Source organism: Colossoma macropomum, unplaced genomic scaffold (assembly GCF_904425465.1).
Source record: "Colossoma macropomum unplaced genomic scaffold, Colossoma_macropomum, whole genome shotgun sequence".
In the NCBI taxonomy this organism is placed as follows: domain Eukaryota; kingdom Metazoa; phylum Chordata; class Actinopteri; order Characiformes; family Serrasalmidae; genus Colossoma; species Colossoma macropomum.
Window position 1 is genome coordinate 12410894 of NW_023494786.1, and position 15673 is coordinate 12426566.

Below are 15673 nucleotides of genomic sequence, written 5' to 3' on the forward strand. Positions count from 1 at the left end.
AACCATTAGGATTAAAACCTAATGGGTTTGCTTTCTAATGGGAATTGGCTTAATGATTTCCAATAGAGATCACCAATTTCCTGTAGAATACCTTGTGATATTAACCCATTAAAAAAGCCAAAACACACTGCAAAACTATTAGGAACCAACAGAAACACTTAGAGGGGAACTCCGTCTATTTAAAAAAAAATCGACGTTATTAAATGGTTAAGATGTAAACAAAGTCATTCAGAGTAGTTAGAGCTTAATTCTAGAAAAACTTAATAAGTCAGAATTGTTCACAGCAGTAGTTGTAGAAACCAGACGTCTGAAGAGTTGTACAAGCTACATCACAGACGGTTATAACATTAAACGATTATGAATACTCAGCCTGATGTCTGAGACGTCGTTTTACAGTAGTTTTGAGATAAGTTTTGGCCTAAAACGTATTTTTAATCAATTTATTCTAATCTGTTTGTGGTGGAAGAATACATCAAGCGTGTTCTAAGGCAAAATAGTACCCAAAGAAAACTCTTACCACTATTTTACCACCATCAACATTACGTATAAAAAACCTCAGAAGACTTGTGTACATTGATGGTTTTGGATATTAATTAAAATGGCTATATTTGCATTGTAGACATCAGGACCCCTGGTTCCTATCACCACCACGGTAAATAAATCAGAATCAGTAGCTACGTTTCTCTACAAATTAACCGTTTCACACCAAACCACTCTGAATCACATTGTGTACATTTCAACCACTGAATAATGCAGACGTTTAGAAAAGTTAGTAGAATGGTTTCTATGAGTTTTTTCAGCAGAGAAAGGTTTTGCAGTCAGGTTACTTTCAGTCTGATGGGTTTTTGGCATGACTGCTTTACATGCAGTATTGCCAAAGATGGCAGATTGCAAGATGGCAGATTACTCTGCTGAAAAACAAAAAAACAGTGCAGACAAGATCTAGGCTGGTTCATACTTGTCTAGTGCTGTTCTGGTGTTGGTTTAGCTGGTCACCCAGCATAGTCATGCTGGTTGACCAGCATACCAGCATCAAAATCACAACATGGCCTATCATCGCTGTCCAAAAAAAAAAAAAAGTATCTTCATTTTTTTCAGGTTTTAGTTTTCTGCTTAATCAGCAGCTGTCCATTACATTGTGTGAAAATTTCATGATGATTGGACTAATAGAAATGCTCCAAATTTGCTTTGAATAAAATTTCTTTACACCATATTACATTGAAAGCCCTCTTTAGTAAAGTTACCATTTTGTTTTTCTTTGGACAGTGACGATATGCTGGTTTTGCTGGTGACCAGCCGTGCTGGTCAGTGCTGGTTGTTCTAGCAGGGAATGCAAGAGCAGGTCAACTAACAGTAATATTAAAACATAAGAATAGAATCTTGTAGTATTGACACTTGTCACCACCGCCATATTGTTGACATGCCAGCAGTGACAGCTGTGCTTGTACAGCCACCGTTTGTAGAGCGTGAGTTAAAGCATCCTGACATTACATATAGCCATGGAGTGCTGTGTGGTTCATGGTTGTAGTAACAACAGTAACAAAAGACAAGCTTTTATTGTATCCCGACTGTCTGACGTGATGAGGGGAAAGAGGCTGAAGAGCTGAGCCAGCAACGGAGAAGTCTTTGGATAATGAGAATAAACAGGAAAAGCTTGCAACCATCTCCCCGTATCAAAGTTTGCGCTCATCATTTTGTAACAGGTAGACAGTTACATGAAGGATAAATTTGAGTGTTGAGAATTATTCACAATTGAAAAGTGACAGTGATTGACTTATGCAGTGTAACTATCTATGTCAAAGTATTTAATTCTTTGGCGAGACAGTCAATGCAGCTAATACTGATCAACACCATCAAACATAATTATGTAGCTATTACTCACTTTTGCGATCACGACAATGTTTGCTGACCCTTCAACAAACCAAATAATTCTATGATTCTAGTGATTAGCAGCACTGTAATTGTACACCAGCAGACTGGAACTGTGAATTGTGTGGAGCTCAGGGCCCTTAATACAGATCCCATCTAAAATATACCAACAATATGGCCACTGGGCACTTTTTCCAAGTTTACTATATACTCACTCAGTGTTCACTTTCTTATAGACACCTACCCTGTAGACTGTACAGTGGACACTGTATGAGCTCCACCTACTTTATAGATCCACTCTATAGGTGTGCAATTACCCATCTCTTGTTACACATCATTTCTCAGCCACCCTCTTCCCCATTCATGGTAGATCAGTTTCCAATAGTCTGTGGGCAGAAACTAACGACTGACGAAGTGAGTTCACAGGACCCGCTGGCCTGAAGTACAGGATGGCTACCACCAATTGCGCATACCACTGTAATTGTACACCAGCAAACTGGAACTGTGAGTTGTGCTAGCACCTGTAGAGCACAGGGCCTCAATACAGAACCCCTATAGCATGTACACAACAGTGATCAGTTATTAAATAAGTTGTTAAAGAGGACAAAGAGCAGAATACAGTAAATACTGGACATGTTATGGATGGGTGGAATATCACTTCAGCAAAATCAGATTGAATAATATTTCATATTTATTATATTACAATCAAATAAATATGCAAGTCCCCATCCCTCATTTCATTGAGCAAATTCTGTCATGTTAATCAGCAGTGTGGGGGTATGTAAGTGGGTGTGGTGTGTCAGTTACAAGCCACTGCTCTGAGGCTACTACACAATGTGGAACAGAATTGCTAAGTGACCTAACAAGTTGCGCTGCAGTGGACCAGCTGCTGGAGCACACTGGAACAAGTCTAAGCTTGAAGTCGTGAGAAGATGACAGGATGCGTTCAGTTTAGATGCTGCGGTTTGTGCCTCTGCTGCTGCTGTGAGGAATGTGAGATCAAAACTGACTCAAAGGCATCTAGATACGGAAATTAATTTCACAGCTTTATGTAATTGAAAACAGCACAAAGAAGAGAAGTTTAATATTTTACCTTATCAACTTTTTTGATTTCTGTTCTTACCTAATAAGAAAACATTGGTGAATGTCAGAATTTTTATGAAAACTGCATGAGTGGGTTTTAAAAAGAATTTTTTTGTTAAGATCGGTTAGTGAGTGAGATCCAATGTTTCTTAACACACAATCGCAAGGAATTTAGGAATTTTCCCATGTACACTCCATATCATTATTAACAGGTTCAGAGAATCTGGAGGAAACGGGCAGGGCTGAAAACCAATATTAAATGTCCGTGACCTTCTCAGACAGCACTGCATTAAAAACCAACATGCTTCTGTAATGAATATAACCATATGGACTCAGAAAACCCTTGTTATGTAACACACTGGTAAACATACCCCTGTCCCAACTTTGCTGAAACATGAAATGTCAAATTTATCAAATTCAAGAAACAATAAAGTTATTACTTGAAACATTAAAACTTTTTTATTGATACTGTTTTTAATAGAATACAGGTCAAAAAGGATTTGCGGATCATTGCTGTCTGTTTTTATTTACATTTTTCCTACTGTCCCAACTTTTTTGGAATCGGGTTTGAAGATGTGGGAACAATTTTCACTACTACAATATAAAGTAACTATACTGCACTGTGATAAATATACATAAGAGTATTCTAAAGGCTGTCTACATATGCTTATGATTCAGTAACTACATAGACTACAATGCAAGCTGGCTGACTTATTCTTAGGTTATAGAAGTGTGCAGAAAAACTTTAGACCTGCCTGTGAGTCCTGGCCATTTAAGGGGTTAACTTTAAAGGGGCACATCGGCCCCTTAACATGTTGTTTTCGTTCATCCATGTTTTTTCTCACTACACTACCCAGCATGCATTACACAAATACATCAAACAACCACAGGGAACTCCTGTGGTGTCAACCACAATAGACAAATAGAGCCATATTTTAAAAAGGCAATAAGAAAAAACTGTGAGCTCAATGATTTTTAAGTAAACATTTTCGAGAAAAGGACTAAGGAGGGAAAAATCTGAAAGATAAATACTGAAATAAGATAATAATGTAATAGACTGATGTCTAATCTGGTTGGGCTACTTGCTGCAGTTTATGCAGTTAATATATCCTGGTTGCTGTTGATTGTCAGATCTCTATAACTGGTCTAAATCTTTTTTGGATTACATGCAGTTGTTCTGTGTTCTTGAAAGACTAACTATACTCACAGTATACTCAGAAAAGTGTATTTGGCATAGTTTATCACAATCACATTATCATATTGCTCATCCTTACTTTACTGTACAATAATGAAACGAATTTATTCCAAGTAAATTTTAAACCATTTCTATTGTTTGAAGTGTTCTTTTAAATGTAAAAGAAAGTCTATATGTTTTCAAATGGTGTACAAAACAGTCCTTATTAGGTTTTAATAGTAGTTTAGTAAGTCAGGCATGTATGGATATACTCTTTTATAAACTCTACCTTAATTTTTCAGATCTTGTTACATTTTATGCATCTTTTAATTTAGCATATCGTTGCTGTCCAAAATGGTAACTTCACTGGAGAGGGCAAAAACCTTTTTTTATTTTCAATCTAAGTTTATATAGGTTTTATTCCAAGTAATTTTGGAGCATTTCTATTGGTGGAATCACCATGGAATGTTCACACAATGTAAAGGACAGCAGCTGTGCTCAAATGAAGCACACACCTAAAAAAGATGGTTCTTTAAAGGTTCTTTAGTAAGGAAAATTGTTCTATATAGCACTATGAACACTCAAAGAACCCTTTACATGATTAAAGGGTACTTTGCATCATGAAAGCGATCTTCAGATTGAAGGAGAATGTTCTGTAGATGGTTCTATATAGAACCTTTTTGAAAAGGGATCTTTGTAACATCAAAAAAGGTTCTTCTTTTATAACAATCTTGACTTCGTAACAATAGAAGAACCCTTTTGGTACCATTTAGAACCCTTTTTTTGAAAAGGTTCAATATAGAACCATCTACAGCACACTGTGTCCACTCACTATCCACTCTCCTAACTTGTTGGTCCACCTTGTAGATATAAAGTCAGAGACGATAGCTCATCTGCTGCTGCACAGTTTGTGTTGGTCATTCTCTTTATCAGTGGTCACAGGATGCTGCCCACAGGATGCTACTAGCGGGATATTTTTGCTTAGTGGACTATTCTCAGTCCAGCAGTGACTCTGAGGCATTTAAAAACTCCAGCAGCACTGCTGTGTCTGATCCACTCGTACCAGCACAGTACACATTAACACACCACCACCAAGTCAGCATCACTGCATTGCTGAGAATGATCCACCACCCATATAATAGCTGCCCTGTAGTAGTCCTCTGAGGGTCCTGACCATTGAAGAACAGTGTAAAAAGGGGTTAGAAAGTATTTAGAGAAACAGATGGACTACAGCCAGACTTTGGTATGCTTATTACAGCCTGCCACTCTTTAGCTATGAGTATAACTGAAAGACTAAAGATGTGCAATAGCAGTGTGAAGTTAGAAATCCTTGTGCTCAATGAAAGTTTAGTAGAATATCACTAATATACCAAACATCCTGAACGGCCATCTTCACTGCTGGAAGGACAACAAGAAAAAACTGCAGTAGCGTCACCATTTAAAGGGAAGAGCGTGAGGGAAGTTGGCAGATTAAGCCCTTTCTTTTCACGCACATGGTAATAGAATACACCTGAGAACTTCTAATCTACATGGGGTAAAAAGGCGTCACTTCAGTTCACATCCAGTAGAGGGCGATATCAAAGGAAGACTTGCCAGCAAAGCCGTGGACATTCACAAGTACAGCTTATAATCAGGCCTTGCTACATATTTTCATTTGTAAAGTAATACAGTTGTTTTTACACAAGATGAAAGCTTTAAAAAGTGTTTTTCCATCTTTTGTGGCTGAAGTGGATCAAATTATCACACAAGAGCTGAATGGAAATAATATCCAATGAAGTCCCATGAGGTATTTTTTATGTATTTGGCAAAGATGGTAATGTGGAATTGTTGATAATGCTCTGGAGTTGGCCGGCCTGTTTTCTGTATTTTGTTTTGATATTTAAATGAAGTAAAAATAAGTTTACTACTACTTTTATTACCCTTGCTTTTCTGTACTTCTGTCCTGAACTGGATGCTAAGTCTTCGTATTATTGTATACTGTCCATCTCCTGCTGGGAAATTTGAAGCGAGCAATCCCGCACTTGTTAACCGGTTTTCCGTGCTCTCATTGCACAAATGGAAGTCTGATATGGAAATCTGTTTTCAGCAAGCACAACCAACATGTAATTTTTCCGCCTGTTGCACATGGCCTGTGGTGCTTACCTTCAGTTCTTAAGTTTGAGGTTTCTCCCCATTCAGCCTATCAGCTAATTATGAAAGTCTTCATGATCTGGTGAGTAGATTAATGGAAAATTGTGAAATAATGTGAAAAAGGTAGTAAATACACAAGTGTGAATGTGATCCTTACGCTGCAAATTTAAGTGAGAATTTGAATCAAGTGAGCAACACAACACAGGGATGGGCAAACATACATTAAAATGCATGTCAATCCAAAATACCTCAAATATAAACTAAAATCAAAACTATAAGATAATCAAAATGAAGTTTTTTAAGGCAAAATACTTTTCTAGGGCAACACAAGCTCAGTCATTTCAGCTCTTCATAATAAAGCCCTTCGTCAACTGAATAAGATCTGGTTATGTTGAACTAACTTGACTAAAAAGCAGCAGTTGAGAATCTGCTGCTAGCACAAAAAGTACACCAAGTAGAGCAATTGAATAATACAGGACATTATCAATGTACCATTAGGCATTACAGACATTAAAGTTTTTTTTTGTTTTTTTTTAAGGTGCCAGGTTTTAGATGTTTGATCTGCACATAAATACAGTTTTGAAAATGTTATAAATACCATCAAATACAAATTAGAGACATGATGTCAATGCATCTGACATGATGCTTCAAATACATCTGTCAGCTCAGTACTTAGCTCACTCTTACAAAGAGAAGTGCACAATCAGAATTGGCAAAGATTAGAATCGGCAGATTTCTGTTCCCAGCGTTCAGCAAATGCAGGAGTAGCAGCGCAAATGAAACATCAAAGCATAATTATTGACACGCTGTGCTAAATAGCCAATTGCCTCTAACTTTCAACGTAGCACTTTATTTAATGATATTTACACTGAACAATTTAGAACAATTGGCCCATTAAAAAGATAATAATGTTTATATTGCGACTTTGACTAATAGAAAGTACTGGATGCGTTGTGCTAGAGTGTTTGTGTTCATTTATCCACCACAGTGGGTGTTGAAAAAACACCAATTTGGCTGCAAAGAATCCAGAATCAGTCATAAACATTCATGATCTGTGCATCCCTACTTGGTACAGTTTGCCATGTGAAAACACTGATAACAGATGTGTGGAGCCTCAGCCCACTAAGAAGAACATACACCTACAGATTCAAGATCATTTATGTTCCAAAGGGCAGGAGTATCTGTTTATTTCATATGTGAACTGTATTCTACAATACAGAATGTTTTTGCACATTACCATAAAAAGCAGTTATTTTGTTATTATGGAAGTCATGAACCCTTAGTAACTCCAGTAGGAAGTATAGCCCATGCAAGAATAAGTACTGTCTTCAGGTTAGAGTCTAGCGTAAAAAAAATGAACAATTTTCATGTTTCGTGCTTCTGAGTCAACTGCAGAAACTTTATCAATACATAAAAGCAAAGGCATAATTAGAACAAGTAAAAAAAAACATGTACAAAACAAAAATATATACAGAGTAATGCACCGTCCAGTAAGAAGAACCTCACCAGTATTACAGACAAATAAATCCTGCAATAAAAACTGTCCATGATTGCCGTTGTATCGACCAGTGGAACATTCTGATTCAAGTCTTGCGTCTAATAACACTTTGTATTTTCACTCCTCAATTTGTCTTGATTCTAACATTCACAACTGACTTTCAATGACGGCTCACAGGCAGCATTTCACCAGCCCCTACATCCCTCTTCACTGGGGGTCAGCACTTGCTGCAGCCACAATACCGTGTTGTCTGAGCTGGTTCCTCAAAATCTGATTCTTGGATTTCCAGTCTTCCACCTTCGGCAGAAAACAATGACTTAAAATCTTGCAAAAAATCTTGCAAAATTCCACATTTGTTATCCTATATAACTCCCAAGTAATTGCTGCATAACATGCAGACTATGTGTATGATAGGAGACTGTTATGCAAAAATCTTGTCGTGTCAAATTGTGTGAACATTTATATTCTTAATCCCAAAACCTTTATTAAACCTCTCAGCACATAGATGGGTCTGATATACAGTCTTTGGGCTCAAATAACACATTTTGTTGATTTTGTAACTGAGAATGTCACTACATCCTGTACAGAGAACATACTTCTGCAAATAATAATGCAGTTACTATTTATTTACTGAATTTTACATACTGGAAGTAATAATACATAAACCATACCATTTTATGTTTTATTTTCCCCCCCAATATGTTATAAGTTAATAAATAATGCACATAAATACAAATCTGCAGGAAAACATGCAAAAAATGCCATTTTTAAGTTTTTTCCATAATATGCCATATTTAGAAAATAAACCGAAATTTGAATCCGTCCTGCATGAACGCCATATCATACTGCAACAAACTGAAATTGTGATATATTATTTGGACCAAACTATTCAGACTGTTGGACCATGTGAATACCTTAATTCATTAAAACACTCATATTGGTCAGTGTGCTAACATAATGCAATAAATAATTTGGTGATCAATTAGAAGGTTTATTTGCATACTGCAGCTGCATATCAGTATTGGGTTGATATCAGCAGACAGGAGAGTTTTTGCCCTAGATTTTTAAAGGCTCATCTTAAGTGATGGGCCTCAAATTAAAACATAACATTTTAAAGCCTAATAGTTTTTCTACCAAAAAAAAAAAGTACAGAAAACAAAAAAATTATATTACGCCATCTCCAATTTGTCACTTCAATATTACAAAGTCTAATACTGTGATAACGATGAAGCAATAGATAATGCAGCAATAGGTTGAAGATTTTTTTAGCAACAGCATTAAAAGAAATGAGCTTACTTCTTGCCGTAAAAGCTGGTTGTCCATCCTCAACCTTTCGAGTGTGCTGAGGTCATCTGCCAAACGATTATTATTCTGTCGCAGCTCCTGAATGTAATCGCAGGCCTTTGAGAGGATCCCGCCTTTACTCTGTGGAAAATCACAAAGCATTTGCAAGCTTTATGGCTAAATTCAATATAGCACGCTGTGTACTGCATTCTGCATCAGTATATACTGAATACTGCATGCTACTCTTCATCAGTGGTAGCCTATACAGTACAGTCACCAGTATATAACCCAAGCCGTGTGCTGTATTACAGGACAGGGGAGCAACTAGTCTGCCAACATCTGAGCCTATCAGACCATCGCAAGACCTACTGTTTTCCTCACCCCTCCAATCACTGCTTAGCAACCGATGCCAACTTCTTTTCAGTGTGTACGTTTATATTCTGGTCAAGAGATGAACCTGTGTGACTTTTAAAAGTACACCACATACAGTGTCAGAGAGCAGGAGACTAATTTTACTCATCTCCAAAAATACAAATAAACTTTATGAATGTCAACTTTGGATTGGTCTGTGTGGTAAACTTGCATGGTTTTCAAACACACCTGTTTTCCTCTGTTTGCAAGACATTTTGTTTTCATTACACTCATAGTTGAGGTAATATGAGCTAGTTTGACTGAATAATAAGGAGCGTGACTCCACATGGGAGCCTGAGCAGCCGATGCTGAGCAGACTGTCTGGCTGAGAACAACTTTATTAAGTTACTGTTTTAACCATGTTATCTATGCAGTAATACTGTAAGTATTCATTTTATTAAATAGATGTCAGCAAATCCACTTCAAGACCAGCAGAGACAGATGGACGTATGAAAGGCTAAATTCAGGGCTATTAAAATATCCAGGCGGTTATGTCAGAGGTTATGTCCTCCTGAAATGACTGTGTTGCATTTTTGGGATACAGTAGATCACAGAGATAGCTCTGCTCGCATACTGGATCTTTTTGCCGGAGGAGTGTCATTCAGGTATTTTTGGCGTACTGGGAAAATTTATATTGGTAACATACTGCACACTACTTACTACTTTTTCAAAACACAGCCTATATCACACCGTCCTGCCGTATAACTAAACTAGCTGATCTATAACAAACACTAACCTGTCCTGTCTTGGTGGAGTCCAAAGTACAGTCAGGAATAGTCTTGGAAAGCTGAACAATCCAGTTATTGATCTTATCTCTGCGCCGCCGTTCAACTGTCAAACAAGAAACAAAAAAATGTTCTTTTATTATATTTTCCTGAATTCATCAGTCAGTCTCCATAAGCACAATTTCTACGTCAAATGTGTAGTCAAAGCTCACCTTCATTATGTTGGGCTCGTCGTTTCTCATCTCGTGAAGTCCTTGGTGCTTCTGACTTACTGTGAAATGCACAGAAACAGACACTCTCAAACAAAAGTGTTAAGACACCACACTAATCTATCAGCTCACAGTTTGACTAACAACAATATTGATATTGATATGCAGATATTGCACTGCATTTATAAATTAGCAGAAACAAGTAAGAACATAATAAAACTATCAAATCTAGAACGAGCTGATGTCCAAGAATGCCAAGCTATTAAAACTGTAACTTTTTAATATTCTAAATGAGAAGGTAAGATTACGTGTTAAAAGTTTGTGTGCGAGGTGCAATAGACCTCTGGTTTGTTCCCGTCAGAACTTCCTGGGGGGACATCATCACGTATAACTGACCTACAAAACAGACAAAGAAAAACTACAAATGATTGTTCAGTTAGCCGCCATTATTTTCATGCGATAGATGTGCCATTATAGAAAGCAACTACTGCCAAGACAGCTTAATGTCTGCTGAAAATGAAGGCTTTACTCATTACCTGTAGGTGCGCTCTGACTGAGGATTGTGTCAGGTGCCTGGACACTAGTAACCATAGTGCCTGTTCCACCATCCGAAATAGTGGCTGGGTAATATGTGTAATGGGTTTCTGTGCCATCTCCCTCTAAGCCTTCTGACTGGGAGAATACAGCCTGTTTGGACCAACAGTCGTATAAATTAGACTGCACAACCCTGACAGAAATATGCTGTTATAAATACAGCAACTTACTTCACAGAGCATTTACCTGCGTAACAGGCTGCGTTGTAGCAGGGAAACCTGCCACTACACTGACAGCTGTGGTACCATCCGTTTGAGCTTCCAGCTGCCCATCTGACACCTGAATTACCCGATAGGTGACCTGAAAAAAATCAACCATCTCAATATGGCAACATCATCCTTTATGTCCTTATTTCTTGTTAGACAAAAACGATTCACTCCAATTTCTTAATACGCATTTGGAGGATTATAAAAATTACTTTGGTTTTCAAGTTTACAAGCCTATTCCCTGTATTCCTCTCCTACCTGTCCGGTGGGAGGGTACAGTTCCCCTACCTGCCCCCCAGCTCCTTCTGTCTTGAAGAGGTATTTAATCGGCTGATCAGAGGAGAAGGTGGCAGCTGACTGAATGGTTGCAATTGCCGATGGGTCCTCTGCAGTAGCAACTGCCCCTGAAGGAATTTAATAAGCAAAATGTAGTGCCAAATCAAAATCAGAGACATTAGCGCTCCTATTATTCAAGACCACTAAGATTCCTATTATTTCTACAACTATATATTGTTTTATGGTACCTTCTTCAATTACAGGAACATTGCAGTCTGGGTCTGAACTTTTCTGTTGCCTGAAAATTAAATAATGTTGCAAAATTATGAAAAGTAGTTACAAAACAACAATAACAGTATACTTTAACTTAATGCAAAAAGTAGGCATCCCAATATTTAGGATAATGTTTTAGGATCTGACCCTTTCATATCCGCCGGCAGTGTGAAGCAGCACGTCAGTCACTCCTTCAGGTTATTCCTGCCCTCTTCTTCAAAATAAAAGGACACAATGAAATTCAGACACTACGTTTTAGGTGAAAGCACACGATCAAGTGTGGAAACTCTGCAGTTCATATATCTAACTAACGTTATAGCTAACGTTAAGTCTTGTGGAGACATGCCCAATAGTATTATCAAGCTAACAGCTAACACACAGCAAGTAACATTAGCGTTAGCTTGCTAACTTAACATTAACTAATAATACCCAGTTACTAATAGCTTAGATCCCTACTGCACCAAACAATTTCATATTTAAATGCTATTTTATATTTTGCATTTAGCTAACCTCACACTTACAAACCGAGGTTTAAATGATGTTACGCGTACAAAGCAAGAATTTAGCCCAGTTAACCTAGCTAACGCTTGCTAGCTAACCTAACTATGTTGTTATCTTTCTCCACTAACATGAGCAGAACAACAGCCTACATTGATACACTATTCATTCACTGTATTATAGCGATATTGTGTAGTCTTAAAAAAATAATTCAAAAACGTACCGCTCGCTGTTTAATATGCCTGTATTGTATTGTTTACATGCGCGGAATCCGCTGCGAGGGTTACGGCTTCGTCTAAGGAAGTTCGATTCAGTTCATCGAACCGATTCCTTCGCAACGGCCTGTTTAATGAATCGAATATCCGATGCGACGATTCACTGATTCACAAGTGAAGTGAGTCTGTTTTGGAAAGGTTGCGCATGCGCACGTGGGTAGTGTGACTTTTTCTAACGTTTTAGTGCGTTTTTATTGTTAGTTTAGCCTTACTTAGAGTGTATTATACAGAACTACCCTAATGTTTTACCTCTGATAAGATGATTTAGACTATCAGAATATCCTACATTTATGTTTACTGCTGGTAGCGTTTTCTGATGAGGTCATTCAGGCTATCAAAATACCCTGCCTAGTTTTATGTACCGCGCTACCTATAAATATGCACTACGACTGCCCTGCTGACAAAATACAGAAGTGTTCTTGTTGGTTACTGATGGTTTTGTAATGTAGGCTACTTTGTGTTTTAGTGATGGGTCGATATCCTCATGGTTTAACAGCTGACCTGTGACTGATTACAGTCGCATTTGATTGTCTTCTAAAGGGATATTAGTGCCATACAGGAAATAGTGGATTGGTTCAGAAACATAACTGAACACAGTGTCATTGATGAGATTCAGACAAAAAGGATACTGGCTGTGTTCAAAATAGCATACTGTGTACTGCATACTACATCATGGTGTATACTGTATACCGCCTGCTACTCCAGTAGGAGTTGGATCTCTGTGTGCCAGGTGATGGGCAGAAGTGGAAGCAGGAAGCGGCCACTTTGCGACCACTTTTATTAGCGACCGCCTTTGTGCGGCCACTTCACAGCCAATTTTATTAGCCACCGTCACTTCACCACCACTGCTCCGTCGTTGGAAATTTGGATTTGTGTCTTTTGAAATGAATTTGTACTCTTAATTGTAAATGTTGGTAAATGGACCTTTAACAGGACAAAAGCAAGTGTTGTAGAGATTGATACACTGTGAAAATGTAGTTTGATGATTTGATATCTTGTTTATTTGGCATACATTTTGTGTGAGTGTCTTACTTCATATGTAATGCAAAGTACAATGCAAAACACAGAAGTCAGTACCGTTCATTCAGTTCATGTATATTTAGTTACATCTTTAACCTTTATTAAAATTACATACACTTGAAAAATATAATAACAAATACAAATACATGCATTTTAAATATATATTTAAGAAATACATTTTTGGCCATTTTCATATATTGCAAAAATATATTTCATAAATATATATATTTTCTCCTTATGGGAGACTCATCTTAATATTGCTGTAACTCCATGATAGGCTGATGTCTGTTTCTGTTTAACACTACTCACACTACTACTACTCTTCATCAGTGGTAGCCTATACAGTACAGTCACCAGTATATAACCCAAGCCGTGTGCTGTACTCCAGGATGGGGCAACTAGCCTGCCAACATCAGGCACTGAGCTCATCAAACTCTCAACACTCACCCCATTTTCCTCAGCCCTCCAATCACTGCTTAGCAACCGGTGCTAGCTGCTTTTAAGTTTGTTTATATTCTTGTTGAGAGATGGGCTGTAAGTTTATAAGTATAGTGTGATTTCCAAAAACACCTGTTTTCATCCATTACACTTATAATTGGGGTAATATGAGCTAGTTTGACTGAATAATAATCAGCGTGACTTTGCATGGGAGCTTGATTGTTGAGTGGCTTAACTTAATTAAGTTAATGTTTTAATCATGTTATATTTACAGTATTACTGTAATTACACTTTTTATTAAATACACATAGTCAGCAAATCAACCTCAACACCAGCATAGACAGATGCGGCTTCAGTGATGGGCTAGCACTGAGTGCATACAAATTTCTTTCTTTTTGCCACTTTAATGTACAGAAAGGCTGAATCCAGGGCTATTAAAGATATCCAAGTGGTTACGTCAGTTGTCACGTTCTCCTGAAATGACCATGTTGCATTTTGGGATGCAGAATATCATGGAGATATCTTTGCTGGATTATTTTGCCAGAGCAGTATGTCTAATCTGGGTATTTTCGGCATACTAGAAAATTCATGTTGGTCACATACTGCATACTTACTACTTTTGGGATCGATCAGTACACAAGCAGTGTGTAGTAGACTATTTCAAACACAGCCATTGTCCAATGTGTGCATCCTAATGACGTCAGTAGGAGTCTGTCTCAGTCAGGCCCAAGGCCTTGAAGGTGCCCAAACGGTCACCTTTCACCCAGTCATACGATTATGTAAAACCCAGTTACAACTCCTGTACCACAGGCTGCCACCATGTCTGTTAGGATAGATTGGAGATGGACATAAAAGTCCTAATCTTAGGTAATAGCGTCATTCTCAAGGAACGTGCCACAAACCATACATATTAAAAATATTTAATATTTCAGAACTATAACTTTCAAATTGTTATCTTCAAACTCATTCTACTTGATGTTACTTTACTCTGCTTGTGGGCAAGTTAGCAAGATAAAAAGCTACACAGAAATAAAGGTAGTATTACATGCATTACAATGTCTGTATACCCAGTTAGCTCACCGAGGCTAACCTAGCTGAGGGTGGTCTGAATGAAATGTGACTGTAGGTGGTGATACTGAATATGTTTTAGAGAAGAAAGGAACAGAGAATAACCTCAACACTGTTTACAGTTACAAAGCTAAGTTTGACTATGACTATAATATAATAATAAAAACGTTCTAGTCTAAATATTACGTAACGTTGTATTTTACAAAATATACACTACAGCTCAAACGTTTAGAATCACTTGTCATAATAATAGTTTTAATAACTCATACACAGTGTAGTTTGAAGTGTTATAAACTAGACACCAAAACTTTGGTTAAAGCAACACTTTATTCACAGTTTAAAGTATTTTGGGAACAATATAAAGTTAGGACATGAGAAAAAATATATGGAGATAATAATTGGTAGGCTTTGTTGTTTCAAAAATACAATGAATAACTGTCAATCATCATTTTATACACGTATCTTCAAAGAAATGACTTTAATACTGAAATAAGCGACCACAAACCTATATATATATACACTTCACTTGAGCAAATAAAGCAAGAGAACCAGATATGGACGGTGAAAAGAGTTTCGGTTCAGCGAGTGATTCCGGAAGTACAAGTTGCGTAGACGCAACGAAAAATTTTGATTCAGCTGAAT

General features: G+C 37.4%; 1 protein-coding gene across 4 annotated transcripts; it reads right to left on the reverse strand.

Annotated features, from left to right (window-relative positions):
- Window positions 1-7396: 7396 nt before the first annotated feature.
- On the reverse strand, window positions 7397-12567 carry usf1 (upstream transcription factor 1). 4 transcript variants are annotated; one of them, XM_036561051.1, is made up of 11 exons: window positions 12454-12567; window positions 11880-11946; window positions 11708-11757; window positions 11472-11587; window positions 11164-11277; window positions 10920-11070; window positions 10725-10779; window positions 10387-10445; window positions 10186-10280; window positions 9051-9179; window positions 7397-8051 (listed from the first exon to the last, which is right to left on the reverse strand). In XM_036561051.1, the coding sequence occupies exons 2-11, from the start codon at window positions 11885-11887 to the stop codon at window positions 7962-7964; spliced, it is 867 nt and encodes a 288-aa protein (XP_036416944.1). In that variant the 5' UTR covers window positions 11888-11946; window positions 12454-12567; the 3' UTR covers window positions 7397-7961. The 4 variants fall into 4 exon arrangements, with proteins under 4 accessions (XP_036416944.1, XP_036416930.1, XP_036416938.1 ...); XM_036561037.1 differs by having other exon boundaries at window positions 10692-10779; XM_036561045.1 differs by having other exon boundaries at window positions 11442-11587.
- Between the last annotated feature and the right edge of the window lie 3106 nt (window positions 12568-15673).

Coding starts and splice junctions, on each gene's coding strand:
- usf1 (XM_036561029.1), bottom strand. Junction 11,588..11,707: donor TGTTCCTGTAATTGAAGAAG/GTACCATAAAAC, acceptor AAATTCCTTCAG/GGGCAGTTGCTACTGCAGAG. Junction 11,071..11,163: donor CAACGCAGCCTGTTACGCAG/GTAAATGCTCTG, acceptor TGGTCCAAACAG/GCTGTATTCTCCCAGTCAGA.